This window comes from Ostrinia nubilalis, chromosome 30, assembly GCF_963855985.1.
Source record: "Ostrinia nubilalis chromosome 30, ilOstNubi1.1, whole genome shotgun sequence".
NCBI lineage: Eukaryota > Metazoa > Arthropoda > Insecta > Lepidoptera > Crambidae > Ostrinia > Ostrinia nubilalis.
This window is the reverse complement of record NC_087117.1, coordinates 4,457,580-4,473,461: the sequence shown is the minus strand read 5'-3', so window position 1 is coordinate 4,473,461 and position 15,882 is coordinate 4,457,580. Positions and strand designations below refer to the sequence as shown.

At 37.5% G+C, this 15,882-nt stretch overlaps 1 protein-coding gene and 1 long non-coding RNA gene across 2 annotated transcripts; one reads left to right on the top strand and one right to left on the bottom strand.

Moving 5' to 3' along the window:
• On the top strand, nucleotides 1–7,959 carry LOC135086054 (uncharacterized). The gene is made up of 3 exons (XR_010260275.1): nucleotides 1–125; nucleotides 6,793–6,877; nucleotides 7,133–7,959. It is a non-coding gene; the product is annotated as an uncharacterized LOC135086054 (long non-coding RNA).
• A 183-nt stretch (nucleotides 7,960–8,142) lies between these two features.
• LOC135086043 (serine hydrolase-like protein) lies at nucleotides 8,143–14,627 on the bottom strand. The gene is made up of 6 exons (XM_063980811.1): nucleotides 14,394–14,627; nucleotides 13,559–13,690; nucleotides 12,614–12,751; nucleotides 9,964–10,163; nucleotides 9,090–9,187; nucleotides 8,143–8,467 (listed from the first exon to the last, which is right to left on the bottom strand). Exons 1-6 carry the CDS (start codon nucleotides 14,542–14,544, stop codon nucleotides 8,173–8,175), a joined length of 1,014 nt encoding a protein of 337 aa, XP_063836881.1. The 5' UTR covers nucleotides 14,545–14,627; the 3' UTR covers nucleotides 8,143–8,172.
• Between the last annotated feature and the right edge of the window lie 1,255 nt (nucleotides 14,628–15,882).

Here is a 15,882-nt window from a genome sequence, read left to right as displayed (position 1 = left end):
AACCGCGCGCAGTTGTCAAAGAAACAACATTCGAGTTGTTTACGTTCACTTGTTTTTGTGAGTTCGCGCCAGAAACTTGTGATTGTTGTGTTTTGTTTTTGTCATGGGGACCGAAGTGATTTCAAGTGAGTTATTATTTGTTTTTGTTTTTTTTTCTGTGCGTAAGTAAAAAGAGAAGAAATAAAATAAAAGAAAAAAATTAAATTAATTTCGAAAGAGACTTAAATTAAAATATTTTAAAGTATTAGTGATATTATTATCATCATTTTGTTATCAAAAAGTTCAATAATTAAACATTTTAATTTAGTTTTTGTTATTGTTATGCCTACAAGTAGTTTACAAAAACAATTTACAAAAACAAACTACTATTATTACAAGAATTACGACACAAGATTACGAACAGTTACTACGCATTTCTTACATAAATAAACATTATTATGTACTATGACTTAGATAATTTATTATGTACTGTAGATTGTAGGTACAGGTATTGTTGAAAACATAATATTTGTATAATTTTAAAAACAATAGGTACTTAGGTACTTAGTATGTTTTAGTATGGAAGAGTAGGTATCTACGCTTTTCTAAAAAATATAAACAAAGGGCATATTAAACTAAAGTAAAAATGTAAAAAAACGAGTAATAAAATATTAAATTCGCAATCAGCAACTTCATCTTCAATCTTCTAAAAAGTTAAGACGTTTTCAAGTTATGGCATATCCAGGGTAAACATGGATTCATTATTAAAAATAAAGATTATACGTTTACCTAATGAAAGTATAAATAAAACTAAAATAAAATATCAAAACAATAATATAAACATCATTGTGGACTATGACCCCTTTATCAAAACCGGGCAATATACACAATGTAATGTGGATACTTACCTACATACTTAATAATCAGTTACTAGCTTTGGATAAAGAGTAGGTAACAATTATATTGTAACCATGTCCTATCTGATAAATTTCGTGGCGGGTCCAATGACAGTTCAACTTTCCCCCGGGCCCGGGACAAACTTTTACTTTTACTGGCGGTCAAGCTGTAGATCCTGGCTACACAGGAGTTGCAATGGTTGGATTTAGTCCCGTTTATTCCAACGGTAGAGTGAGACTCTACTTAAGGGTTTTAGGTTTTTTTAACCACAAGGTGGTAGAACCTCTTGGCTTGCATCTCACCTGATGGAAAGTGATGATCAGGCCGAAGGTGGAAGCAAGCTTCACTCGGCATCCTCAACCACGGAGGAACTGGCTATCTTACCTCCATCTGCCGGAACACAAAAATGCTGTTAACATTGTTGTTATGGCGACTTACGCCCGTGGTCATAAACATCACTATGAGGTCTCACAGTGCTGGGTTGACACACGAACCAATCACGCTGTGCGTTCGATTTGCTGCTTCACTTAAGCAAGCATCGTTTGTGAATACGGGCGTTAGGTAAGAAAATGGTAGTAGCTAGCCAGGCGGACTTAGAAAAATCTCTACCACCAACCAAACTGGGTTCAAAATTTTGCCCCCACTAGGAATCGAACCCGGGCCTTCTGTCTGGGACAGTGCTACTAGAAAGATGCTGTTACATCCAGACGTAAAAGCAGGAAGGCGCTGGATGCAGACCGCTACCAATCGGGCGATGTGGAATAAGTCATTGGGGGAGGCCTATGTTCAGCAGTGGACGTCCTGTGGCTGAAATGATGATGATGATGAAATTCAAGCCGGCAATGTATCAAGGTAGCTCCAAAGTCCATAAAACTAAAATAAACCATTGGCAAAAAGTGAAGAGTTGGCAAACATATCGAATAGATGAGATTTTTCTATTTAACAAAAAAACTCGCTTCGCTATGTTTTTAGTACGGTGTAGTTTGTGTCTTGTAGGGTTTGGGCTCGTTTTACGGGATCCAGTAATGCCGGATCCCTGAACTGATCCTGCAAAAAACAGGATTTCTCTGTGGGAAAACACCCTTACTTGGGTTGGGGCGTTATAGATTAACGTCCGTATTAATTCACAAACATTAGGTACCTACTGTGAGATCTCACAGTGCGTGTGGACGCACAGGGTGACACATGAACCAATCACAGAGCTCTATTCAACGCTGTGCGTTCGATTTGCTGCTTGACTTAAGCAAGTATCGTTTATAAATACGGGCGTAAGAAGCTTTAGTTAAGGCGTATAGAGCAAGAAGTTTGACTCTACATGGGATTTGATAACTTTTTGACAGTACGAGTTAAAATTTTTACATGAAAATGTGAAATTATGTTTTCCCTGGGTCTCAATCTATCTTCCCCCTTTTCATCATCATCATCATCATCATTTCAGCCACAGGACGGACGACGCACTGAACATAGGCCTTCCCCAATGACTTCCACATCGCACGGTTGGTAGCGGCCTGCATCCAGCGCTTTCCTTTTACCTTCAACTAAATCGGTTCAGTAGTTCAAAAAGATCTACCAGACTTTCGAATGTATAATACTTCTAGTGGTCAGCCCCGGCTTCGCATAGGTAGTTGTAATGGAATTTCTCGGCTTTTGTCTTCCATAATGCATGTTTTATACCTTTATATCCTCCTCTTGAGTCACTCTATCTATTAAAAAAAACGCATCAAAATCCGTTGCGTAGTTCTAAAGATCTAAGCATAATAGGGACTGACAGCGGACAGCGACTTTGTTTTATACTAAGTATGAAATAGTGATAACTAACTAGTGATTAATTGTTAGTGTCATTGATGAAATTATTTATTAAGTACCTACTTTTACATTACAACATTCTTATAAATCAATTAGAAAGTTAGGTAATAATCAAATCATAATCATAATCATTTATTTGCAATTAAACATGGTAGAACAGTTAGGTAGAACAGCTAGGTAATAAATTGTTTGTTTTGTGTGTACGTACGTCATCATCTAAAGGTATAAACGTAAACAAATACCTAAGTATACACATATTATATCATCGATTAGCGAGCAAAGGTTAACGAAAAACGTCAATTATGATGCCGAAATATTGACAGAATTGACGTAAACATTTTTTGCGCTGACTTTTGTGAGTGACGTCCACTTGAGTTGTATTGTGCAAATATAAATAAAGTTGAACGACTTTGAAACGTCAAATGGCAAAGATCGGAAATAGTCACTCGGCATTGATGGCAGCGCCCTCCTGCAAATGACATTTCAGTGTATTCCAACGTGGCAAAAATCGGAACCAGCTATCCGGTATTGACGGTGGCGCCCCCCTGTCAATGTCACGGGTGGGTTGAGTTCAGTTCATCTTTAAGCGAGGATCAGGCTTGGCCAGTGTAGGTCAAATTCTCCATTTCGTTCGTTCGTTCCTTGGTTTCAGCCTTAAGACGTCCACTGCTGGACAAAGGCCTCCCCTAAGGTTTTCCACAAAGACCGGTCCTGCGCCGCCCGCATCCAGGCACCTCCCGCGACCTTCACCAGATCCTCGGTCCACCTAGTGGGAGGCCTATCCACACTACGTCTCCCGGCTCGTGGTCGCCGGTCGAGAACTTTTCTGCCCCAGCGGCCATCAGCTCCACGAGCTATGTGCCCCGCCCACTGCCACTTGATTTTATCGATTCTGCGGGCTATGTCAGTCACTTTGGTCCTCCATTTGCCTCTGGTAAATTAGCGTGGTGTTCCTGCAGTGGAGATTAAATGACGATAATGGTGATGACGATGGAATCGTAGTAAATCGCTTAGTTAATAATTACCGTCTCTTTCATCATAAGCAATTAAGTACAGTGTAGGTACAAAAGTCGATACAAAGGTTTACAACTACTTCTGAGATAGGAATCGCAATGTCTAGACAGTTAAATGTAGGTGTAGTCAACGTCAAATACTTATTGACACCCAACGTAGCCAAAAAGTTCGCAACACGTCTTTGTTACAATCTGAATAAGGTGGTCAAGTCGACTTTTTAGTCACCTTTGGTGTCAAGAACTATTTTTCGCAGACTGTTGATTTAAACTACAATACAACACATCATTTTACACTTTCGCTGCAAAATAACACTTCCTATGACTTTGAACATTGATCTTTTGACATTTTCCGATGCACCGCGTAGGTTGCAACTTGCAATATGCCTAGTGTATAAATAGTATTAGGTATATTAAACTGCAATTAAAAATTTTACGAGTATTATGTAGGTACTAGCGGCCGCCCGCGACTTCGTACGCGTGGATCCCGTTTTACCCCCTTCATCTATCTTACGCGGTTTAGATTTTTTCATACAAATGTTTTTTCTCGCTAACTCCCGTTCCCGTGGGAATTTTGCAATATCCTGTTGTAACTAAGCTTTAAGTTTACTAAGGTACCTACATACCAAATTTCAAGCGTCTAACTTAAGCGGTTTAGATTTTTCATACAAAAGGATTTTTCCGCTAATTCCTGTTCCCGTGGGAATTCCTAAGTATCCTATAACCTGCCCAGGAGTATGAAGAATAATTGTACCAAGTTTCGTTAAAATCCGTCTAGTAGTTTTTGTTTCTATAAGGAACATACAGACGGACAGACAGACAGACAGACAGACAGACAAAAATTTTACTGATTGCATTTTTGGCATCAGTATCGATCACTAATCACCCCCTGATAGTTATTTTGAAAATATATTTCATGTACAGAATTGACCTCTCTACAGATTTATTATAAGTATAGAAGATAGATAGATGCCTACTTACTTAATACGTAATTATGTTTGTTGATTATGTATGCACATGTATATAAACATGACCTTTGTAAAAGTTATCATGCTTAAGTATTAGGTAGGTACCTATTTACTAGGGATTAAAGTGTCAATATTGTGAGTTTATGTGTGTATAAGTTTTCAATTTTCAAAGCATTTATATTTGAAAAGATCTTTCTTTTACCATTTGAAAGGTTGTGCCCATGTCTTCGTACCCGTGATAACACTCAGTTTGAATAATATTTCCCGTCTTTACAATATTTTTCTTTACTGCTCCGCCCCTATTGGCTGCCATTTTTGGCTACTTTGGGTGCCCCGAACTAATTTGATGCTAACTGTACCAACTGTACCAAGGTAATGTTAGATTTGGAAATTGAACAGCTTATTTAACCTAGTTACATATTAAAATTCAGCACTAAAAAGTCATCTTCTACATAAAACATCGTTGCGTGATCGAAATACTTAAAACTAAAATGATGTTGTAACGTAAATCGTAGAAAGGCAGCATTGCACGCGCGAGCAAAATGGCGCCAAAATCAGCTGCCGGACAAGGTGACGCGGTCAGTGACCCGTTGACATTTGTACGCGCGGGAAATTAACAAAAATCATTTGTACGCGCGGGAAAATAAAAATGTCTGCCAAATATTAAAAAATACTTTGAAAGCTTTGTGGTAAGGTAAATTATTTAATCAGAAAACTTTAGCAAAGGTTTTTTATTATAGTTCTAGCGATTATCCATTTAAGTTTTTGAACGTTTCCCGCCAGGTGCGCTGTACAATCCGTCATACATTTAATTTTAATTTCATTTTTAGTTAGCACTATGTAAACTCACACTAGGCCCTCTGAAGCACATTTTGAAATCTAGTTTGACATCACAAAAACCCCCTCCCGGGTCTCGCCTTTACCTCAGGCACTAACTCAGATAATCGCTAGATCTATGATAAACGAATTTTTCTCGGGCAAAGCGGATGACAAATGATAAAAAAGTCATAAGATTTAAAAACCTTAAATATTCCGTGAAGGGTTTAATGAACGAAAAACATCTACAACCAGACATCGGTAAAACAACTACGAATACTTAATGTTATAGAAAAATTAAAACATGTAGGTATTTTTTTTTACTAAGCTTAAAAATAGAATCGTTTCCGCGAGTCAATAGGGCAATGCTAGCTGAAAAAAAAATGAAAAAAATGTGTATTTTTTTTCTTAAAAAACTAGTAAAGGAGTTTTAAATTCTATTGTTTGATTAAAAAAAACGATGAATTGTGTATACAGAAGGATGCTGGTTAAAAATGTATTTTTTTTTGTTAAATGGCTTGCGTAATCGTTTATTCTCGTATTTGAATAAATTTGCTTATTATTTATATTATATTTGATCAACTAAGGTCATCAAAGTGGACTCCAAGTGACACTTTGGCGTCATTTGCTCACCCGTGGATGATCCACCAAAGTGTCACCTGGAGTCCACTTTGATCACCTGGGTGATCAAATCCAGGTGATCAAAGCGGAATAGATAGACCAAAAAGAGAGTTCTACTCAACTCTAGGCTCAACTTTAGACTCAAGGCTAGGGCTCTCCAACCCTTATGTAATGGACCCCACTTTTCCTTGGAAGTCGTAAGATACGACTAAGGAAGGGAGGGAATCTACAGGGTGTTAGGTAAATGGGTATATGAGCCGACACTAGCCCATGTTAACATGGGCATATAAATGGTATGGTGAAGTCAGAAATTTGATAGCATCATTTTTTTTTTGAAATTTTCATACAAAATAAATTTTATAAAATCCGATTTGTATGAAAATTAAAATAATTAAAATGAAGATATCAATTTTCTGATTACACCATACCATTTGTATGCCCATGTTAACATGGGCTAGTGTCGGCTCATATACCCATTTACCTAACAGCCTGTATACTAATATTATAAATGCGAAAGTAACTTTGTTTGTCTGTCTTGCTTTCACGACAAAACCACTGAACCGATTTTGATAAAAGTTGGCATAGATATAGTTTGAGTCCCGGGAAAGTTTTAAGTTTTCCAGTGAAAAACTTAAAACTTTCCCGGGAAGCTAGTAATTAATATAAGTTACTTTACTTTTTCTTTTTATTTCCAGATCCTGGCTATTCTGGCGGTCTAGAAGAATTGTACACGGATTTTGACGCCTGGATAACTAAAAGGAGTTGGAAGTACAGACAAAGGTAATTTAATTTTATACGGTAAATCTAAGGCTGGGTTGCTCCATCTTACTTTAACTTTAACAAACGTCAAAAATCTGTCAAACTCCATACAAAAAACACCCGTTAACGTTATAGTTACGGTCAAAGTTAGGTAGTGCAGTTGCACCACATAGATACTTACAAAACGTTTAAACATACTTTTGTTATAAAAACATGTATTTTCATAAAAACCAAATAAAAACTGAAAGTCATTAATTAATCCCTTCCCATTTTCAGACCTAGCAGAAGCCCTCAATGCTTTTCTTCAGAAAAACCACCGAGCGCAGCCACCATAGACTTCCAAGAGTGTCTAGTCAATGGGTTTGACAGAAGAGTCCTAAACACATTCCCTAAAGACCTTATAGGGTTATTAAATGTGTGTAGAAACGTAGATTTGGTCCATTTTGACTTGGCCATGGTAAGACTGGTGAGAGAAAATGGTAGAAGAAGGATTTTGTTCGTGAATAGATCTAAGTTGTAATATGCCATGATATTTAGACGTAATTACTTATAATATGGTAGGGTACAATACCTACAAGGTGTACCCGGCGACATCATAAAGGTAGCGGGAAAGCGCTGGATGCAGGCCCCAATCGATGTGGAAATCATTGGGCGAGGCCTATGTTCAGCAGTGGACGTCCTGTGGCTAAAATGATGATGATGATGTACTTATTAATAAGTAGAAACACTAAATAAAAATAGCGTGTATTACGTAATTTTTCCTGAAAAACAACGGATTTTTTTCAAGAAAAATAATATTTCTGTATTGTTTTTGTTTGTACCATTGTTCATATCTAGGTATACTTTATTATTCAGTTGTGATATTGTATATTGTTATTTTTCAATTATGTAATATAGGTAGGTACATGTCATACAACTTGTGTGCTACAAAGGAACGGATATAAAATATGATAATTTCTGTATAAATAAATAAATTATCTACTAGAAGCGTTTGTACTATGTACTGTGGTGGTGACTTTGTTAAATTGCAAATAGATTTATGTAATTTGTAAGTAGTCATAATAATAAGATTTACAAAAAGTAAACTCATTTTTTGTCATTAACTGTGTGTTCTTACTTCCTTTGCATCGTCATCGCCATCATCATTTCAACATTGTCATCACGAGTTTTAATAACAGACTCCAACAAAAGGAGGAGGTTCTGATTTCGGTTGGTATGTTTATTTGATTGCATTTTAATAAAAAACTGGGTGTCAGAGTTTGGAAAAAGATGGATTGACACATTGATACGCTGCATTTACACATTTTATTCTTCAATTACAATTTTGCCTTAAAATGTTCCAACAAAAACCTGGCTACATCATCAGCCAAGCACTGGGGGTTATACACGTGGACATCATGATGTCCATCTACAATCTTGAAGCTGTAATTTTTGTTCGGCCAAGAGCCAAGATCCCAAGTAAACTCGCAATTTTCGTAGGCCTTCAAGTCAATTTCTGCTTGGGCGAGGATGGCCAAGGTAGGGGTGGTGGTGGTGGTGTAAATCTTCTTCAGGAGTTCTCCAGAGAAAGGAAGGACGGTCACCTCTTTCATGCGTTGGTCGTATGTGAATCTGTAATTGAATTTAAAGGATGAGATGGAGAAATAAACGAACATTTTCAATCAATCTTTAGGGCCACGCTTCGATCCACAAAACTTCTATCCACACGTAGGATGATGATAAAAAACCATTGGACATTTTATTTGGACATTTTATTCAACTTTTACAATAAAATGTCCAAATGTCCACACGTAGGATGATGATATGATGATAAAAAAAGCCTGTAGGCCTAAGATGCGCGCCGTGATAACTTTTATCAACGTCAAAATATATGGGCAAAATCGATAAAATGGCGTGATACCCGCTTATCGTGGCGCGCATCTTAGGCCTACTGGAGAACCATAGTGACTGACATAGCACGCAGAATCGCTAAAATCATGTAGCAGTGGGCGGGACACATAGCTCGCAGAGCTGATGGCCGCTGAGGCAGAAAAGTTCTCGAGTGGCGACCACGGGCTGGAAGACGTAGTGTGGGGAGGACTCCTACTAGGTGGACAGACGATCTGGTGAAGGTCGCGGGAGGTTGCTGGATGCAGGCGGCGCAGAACCAGTCTTTGTGGAAAACCTTAGGGCAGGCCTTTGTCCAGGTAATTTAAAATGAACTCCTGAATATGTTTCGATAAATAATAATCACCTGTACAGTCCATCTCCGACCGGCTCCAAACATCTCTCCAGGACTTGCTCCGAAGCTTCCTTCGTCATTTTCCGCGATTTCATCATCAGCTCTTGGGCCTGCAATTGAAAATTAAGGAATATAAACTTCATCATTATCACGGGGATTATTATTCTTACTCTAGTTCCCAAGGATGCAATTCCAGTGTATCCAGGATCTACAACTTGACTGCCAACAAAAACCCAGTTACATGTAAATGCCAAGTCAAGTTATCCCGGGGGAAAGATAAATATAGGACCCGCAAAGAAATTAATCTGAAGAACATAGGAGAGAAAGCCATGGATGATTCCCTGATGGCAGGTAAGTACACTAAAATCGATATCAGATATCAAACTTCTCCTATTGTCATCAAAGCATACCTTTTCGTAAGTATATTTAGGGGCTGTCTCCGGAAGACCATGGATTTTCTTATACTTGGTCTCTTCATAGGACCCGTAGTAAATGTGGTACCAGGCTCGCATAGCTTCTCTGCTGGTATCCTACTAAACTATAAGACTTCTATCTTCAAAAACCCTACCTTTTCGTAAGTATACTTAGGCGCCGTCTCCGGAAGACCATGGATCTTCTTATACTTGGTCTCCTCATAGGACCCATAGTAGTTGTAGTACCAGGCGCGCATAGCTTCTCTGCTGGTATCCTACTAAACTATAAGACTTCTATCTTCAAAAAAACATACCTTTTCATAAGTATATTTAGGGGCCGTCTTCGGAAGACCATGTATAATAATATACTTGGTCTCTTCATAGGACCCGTAGTAGTTGTGGTACCAGGATCGCATAGCTTCTCTGGTGGTGTCCTACTAAACTATAAGACTTCTATCTTCAAAAAACCGTACCTTTTCATAAGTATATTTAGGCGCAGTCTCCGGAAGACCATGGATCTTCTTATACTTGGTCTCTTCATAGGACCCATAGTAGATGTGGTACCAGGCGCGCATAGCTTCTCTGGTGGTGTCCCACGTGTGGTGCGCGGGTACTGGGTCTAACTCCACCACGCGGGTGATCACGTTTGGATGCACTATGTTATAGATTTTGCCTGGAAGGTAATTTACAGATGTTCAAACTTATCTTCTACACTATTAAGCGATCACTGACTCACTCATCAGGAAATCTCAGAAACTACAAGTGCTAGGAGTCTCAAATTTTGCATGGGGGTTCCTTTTAGAACGTCCCAAGTAGCATTCGGGGTTCTATATAGTATGTCTAGTCGTTCACATGTACTCCACAAGCTGTGTATGTCAGCTGTATACGAGCTGTATAGCTTGCTATAATGCTTTTATAGAACCAGTTTGGGCACAAATTAGACAGCCTTAAGTTCACTATGGCTGTACATTAGCAGTATAATAGCATTATAATAGCAGTTTAAGTAGTAACATCGGACTTAAGGCTGACTTACGGCACTATATGGGACGCAGTGTGAACCATACAACGTACGTGAGTGTAATAAAGAGTAACAAGTGGCTAAATGCACAGCTTTCAAAGTTATAAAGTCCGACAAAAGTACTCCAATGCTACGTAAAGTTCACGTGTGTCCTAAATTATTTCCACATTTTAATATTAGTTTGGTATTTGTACGTGAGTGCCAAGACGGAAACAACTCGGGCGGATAATCATTTATGCAAATAATAACACGGGTTTTAAATACTTAATAATGTTAATGCCATTGGGAATGCAACTTTATCGTGAAATGTATACATATTTACAGCTAAAATATTTACGCGCCTCTGTAAAAACGCTATATTTATTTTAAAAAATTTAAAACTGGCTGAGAGGAAATCTACAATTTTTATATTGTATTGGCATTATAATTATATTACGGTAATTAATTATAACATGAAACCAAAACTCAATCGCTCTATCTGCGAATTTTGTGATAAATCTGCATTAATTTTGGAGATTTATTTGGTAAATATTTTAGGTTATGTAGAACAAAATGGTGGAAATGAAATACGGCTATGTGAACTGTTATAACTCCAATTTAATGCGGTGAGCGTATATTAGGTTCACATGTGTTCTGTTAGAATGCTGTTATCTATATGAAGTTCCACATTTGTACCACTACAGCGCTAATGTCTATAAATTTATTATAATGTGAACTTATGTACAGCTTTAAGATGTACCTAGTTCAGGTCAATTGTGTATCTTTAATTCTTTCAAATACTGAAATTTTAGAGATCCGCAATAAAAACTATTAATGTCCGTTAAATCGCCTAGCCCAGGTACTAATAGTCAAGTATGAATACCTAAAGCATCAGACGGTAGTGTTCCCGGTTTAAATTCGTTTATTATGCCTGACAATTTATTCAAAGCGGAATGAGGAATACGATTTTCAATAGCCCATGTTCTTATTTTTTTGCGAAAGGTTAAATAATTGTCCAAATCAAAATTGTATTCACTAATATGTGGAAATCTGTAATTAGCTGTAAGTTTTATTCAATACTAATGTATAATATTATCATAATGTATCGCCGTTGATTTCCCAAATAAATAAAATAAATAAATAAATAAACTATCACTAGAACTGCAATCATTGCACTCTGATATCTGTATATTTTGAAGGGAAATTTCAGGTTCAGGCATAATATTTTCCTCTGCATCATGTACAGAACCACCATGAACAACTAAAAACAGGCTTGGGGAAATGTGTAATAGAATATCATATTTACATTCATGTTCAGCTTAAAGCAAATAAGAGTAGTACTTGTGGACAAATAAACTGCTATTGATGTTAATGGACAACACATATAGTCCTTTTAACAGCCTACAGTGCACATGCGAACCATTGAAACACTTTTGTACAGATAGTAAAAAAAGGTTATTTTAATTATCACAAACAAGTACTACTACAGCTACTAGCTGTATAACAGTCTAAAACAAGTAAACATAACAGCCTTTGGCTTTATAAATGACCACGTGTGTTCTATTAAAATGCTAGCTCTATAACATCGTACAAGTAGGCCGTTAAACAGCGGTTGCCGTATCTCTACCCTCCTATAATGCTCTTAGTCAGACGGCTGACTAAAGGATAGTTGTTAGAGTATTATAACACCAACAATCGTATAAAAGTATAACTCTACACTAGTCTACACTCCTATAAGTCCCTTAGACAGGTATAGGTGTAATTAATTGCAATAATACAGCTTATACATCACGAGTGAACTGTACTAATGCTTTAAGTACACATTGGAACTAAATGTGAACTCTTAAATGGAGTAAAATGCTACTTGGGGTAGGCTCACTAAGACCGGATTTTGCAAAATTCAACTCATAAAGGGGTAAAACGGGATCCACGCGTACGAAGTCGCGGGCGCCTGCTAACTAGTTATAAATAAGATTTAATATAGACAGGCTTGTTTAATTAAATCACTAAACAAATTACATCTACAGAAATAATATGCTGCATGACCTGTGCTATATTCCCTCCACAAGTCACCCACCCTTTAAAATGTATAAACAAGTCTAAAGATAAAAGGAATGAAATCTTACCAATAAGAGCGCCCAGCGAATGCCCCATGTAAATAAACTTATCCCAGCCGAACTTCTTCTTAACAACTTCAACAGTCGGCACCAGGTCGAACACTGTGTACCTCACCCCTCGGGGCAGGTGGTCGGAGCGGCCGTTGCCTGAAAAAAATAATGTAATAAAATACGGGAGTATTTTTATGACATCTACGACGCGCGGCTACAGATTAGTGGCAGTGGGAGAAAGCCACTGTCATTGGACCGCAACGAAATTAATCAGTACGGCTAGCACGAAAAACTATCGAGTTCGAATCGTTTGCGTATTCTTAAAGGATTTAGTACGAAAACTACAACAGCGCCCTTGTGTCGTAAAGTGAACTCAGTATGAGAAAGGGTAGCACGAAACTTATTTTGAGAATCAAAATTGTCACGTTATTGTTTAATTCGAAGGTTGAGTATCGAATTTTGTCGAATACGCAAACGATTCGAAGTCGAAAGTTGTTCATGCTAGAGGTACAGAAGAATTAGGAGGAGTTCGAAGTTTCATTATAAGAAGTATTGTAATATTTAATCATATTGTTTGAGATAAACTATTCTAAACGTATTCTATACTAAGTATCTACAGTACCTCTCTACCTCCAGTGTTAAAGCAGATTTCAGAGGTGACAAACAAATACATATTTAAGTAACCTTTAACCACAAAAATAATATAATAATTAGTGTATTTCAACCATATTATGTATTTGATGCTTTCTATCCGTGGTGTATTACTTTTTATAAGGTTCTTAAGCCTGGTGCTTAGTCTAGACTTATCTTGATCTGAGGTTTGATTCCTAGAAAATACCTATTGCCCAGTGTCTCCGTAACGCTGCGGTCTCAGAGCATTCGTGCGGCAAGCAAAAGGTCGTGGGTTCGATTCCCACCTAAGGTAACCGATTATTATTAGTTTTAAAAAAAATTATAATTCACCTGGTAAATCAACAGCGACATAGTAAAAAGAGGGCGGGAGCAGCTTGACGAGCGGTCGGAATCCGGTACACACGTCCAGTTTGCCGTGCACCACTAATACTGGAGGCTGGGATGGACTGCCCCATGTTACACCTGGAATTAGATAGAAAGAAAGAAGAAATGTTTATTCAGTATCATCGACAATACACTTAACTTACAACAATGCCTACTTAAAAAATATTTAACTAGAGTCTGCTCGCACACTCACTGCAGCCAGTCGCACAGTCGCGACAGTATAATTACTCGCGAACGATAAGGATGGGTAGCTAGGGGTCATTGGACAAAATTCTACGTGCTCACGGACCGTGCTTTAGTAGGTAATTACAATAATACTGAAAAGGTATGTCCACTCAGCATGGAATCATAGCATCTCAGTAGATTAAGCTGGTCTTCCGTGGACGCAAATAAAAAGATATATAGATTTACATTTGGGCTTGATCAATATTGCATAATTTGCATAACTTGATTTTTAACTAGTTTAAATTGTGATTAATTAGTAGATCCTCCTCTCTTTTAATTGCAGTGCCCGACAGGGTCCATAATGATCTTGACATGGGGATAGCCAGGTGGATTCGTGGAGAAATGTTCCTTTAACCCACCTGGGTGGGAAGAGTGTATTTGGGAAGAGGGGAGAGGCGGGATGGCCAGGTGAGATAGGTGGAATAGGGGATTTCTGATTCGATCACGCAGGGAAACTTCAGAATAATTCACAAATATTATTTTTTAAGTCACTTACTTACTAAAAGTTACGCGCAATATTTTACTTCGCGCCGTTAACAAAAACAAATGAACTCACCTCTTATTTTTCCCCAAGGCGCTTCGACACAAAATTCTTTTTCTTCACTCATTTTCGTCGAAAAATACTTTTTCGAACAGAAACGTCTACATTGGCTGTTTGACACTAATTCCTTTGCGATAATGCAATTAAAAACGCTCAATATTCTCATTAATTCGAAGAAAATTAATGATTACACGTTTATTACTACACTGTCGGTATAAAACTAGATAATGATAGCATGACGCGATGATTTAGTCGTAAAGATAAAATGATTTCGTAATCGATTACGCCGGCGCATCTCGGTATCTGGGGGCACGGCAGTGCCCCCACCAAGTCGAGCAAAAAAGCGGCACGGCCGTACCATCCTTTTCTCGAAGCAATTCAGGCCATTTTCGACTGCCTGTAACTTCGTTGTGGATAAAACTAGAAGGCTGAATTTTCATTAGCTATGCAGGCATTTTAAAGACACGGTATATTTAAAATTTCATTCAATTTGAACCAGTAGTTTAAGAATTATAACGGGTCAAAGTTACTTAATTTTGTCACTCACTGACTCACTGACTCACTGACTGACTTACCGATCATCAAAATTCTAAGGCACTTCTAGCAGACCTAGAAGCTTCAAATTTGGAATATAAGTAGTGTTTGGTGTATGAATCAAGGAAAAACTAAAATATTTCGGGGCACGTTAGTGCAACCGCCAAGTCGAGTAAAATTTTTCAATTTCGGTCCAGTTTTTTAGATACATAACTGCTGTCTACAAAATACAAAAAGAAATGAGATCCCATCAAAAACAATACTTGTCAAAAAAACCAACACCCGTATTCACAAACGATACTTACCTATGCAAAGCAGCAACGCTATGCGAAATGAGACATTTCTCAATGCGTTCCATATGACAAGCCTATCAATTCATAAACAATACTTAAACGACCCTTGACTATGCAAAATCAGAGTGTTGAATAGAGTTCTGTGATTGGTTCGCTTATGTTACGCACTTCACTCCGCTAACTGACATGACATTCCTGTCATTCAAACGGTGCAACGGTTTATAAGTGTCGTTATTTTGTGGATTTGTGAATTAAATAATATAAATAAATATGGATAAAACTACAACTATCAGGTTAGTATGAATATTTCGATTAATAATAATAGTGAAAATCATATTTCAATCATTATTTTTCAGATGAAAAAGCTGCCGTTTTCTTCTTCCGAAAGAGAGCTGCTGATTGTAGCTTAATAAGAGAAAGGCCTATTATTGAAGACAAGAATATTATTATCCTCTCTAAAATATCGAGTTGACGAAGCAGGCCTGGGAAACTCTAACAGTGGCTTACAATTCTCAACCATATTTTATGTTTCACAAAGGCTCACACATCAACTGAAAAGCTGCTGGAATAATTTAAAGACCCAAAGAATGAAAGAACTTTCTCAGGAATCAATCAAACGTTCTCAACACCCACTAGTAAGTAATGTTTTTAAAATATATAGTACGTAGATTTATGAG

Bases quoted from the DNA above. Each gene is read 5' to 3' on its own strand.
- LOC135086043 (XM_063980811.1), bottom strand. From the start codon at position 14,544: ATGAGAATATTGAGCGTTTTTAATTGCATTATCGCAAAGGAATTAGTG. The intron at 12,752-13,558 runs GTGAATTATAAT...TATTTTTTTCAG, and splicing joins TGTCGCTGTTGATTTACCAG to GCAACGGCCGCTCCGACCAC. The intron at 10,164-12,613 runs GTAAGATTTCAT...ATTACCTTCCAG, and splicing joins TTCGCTGGGCGCTCTTATTG to GCAAAATCTATAACATAGTG.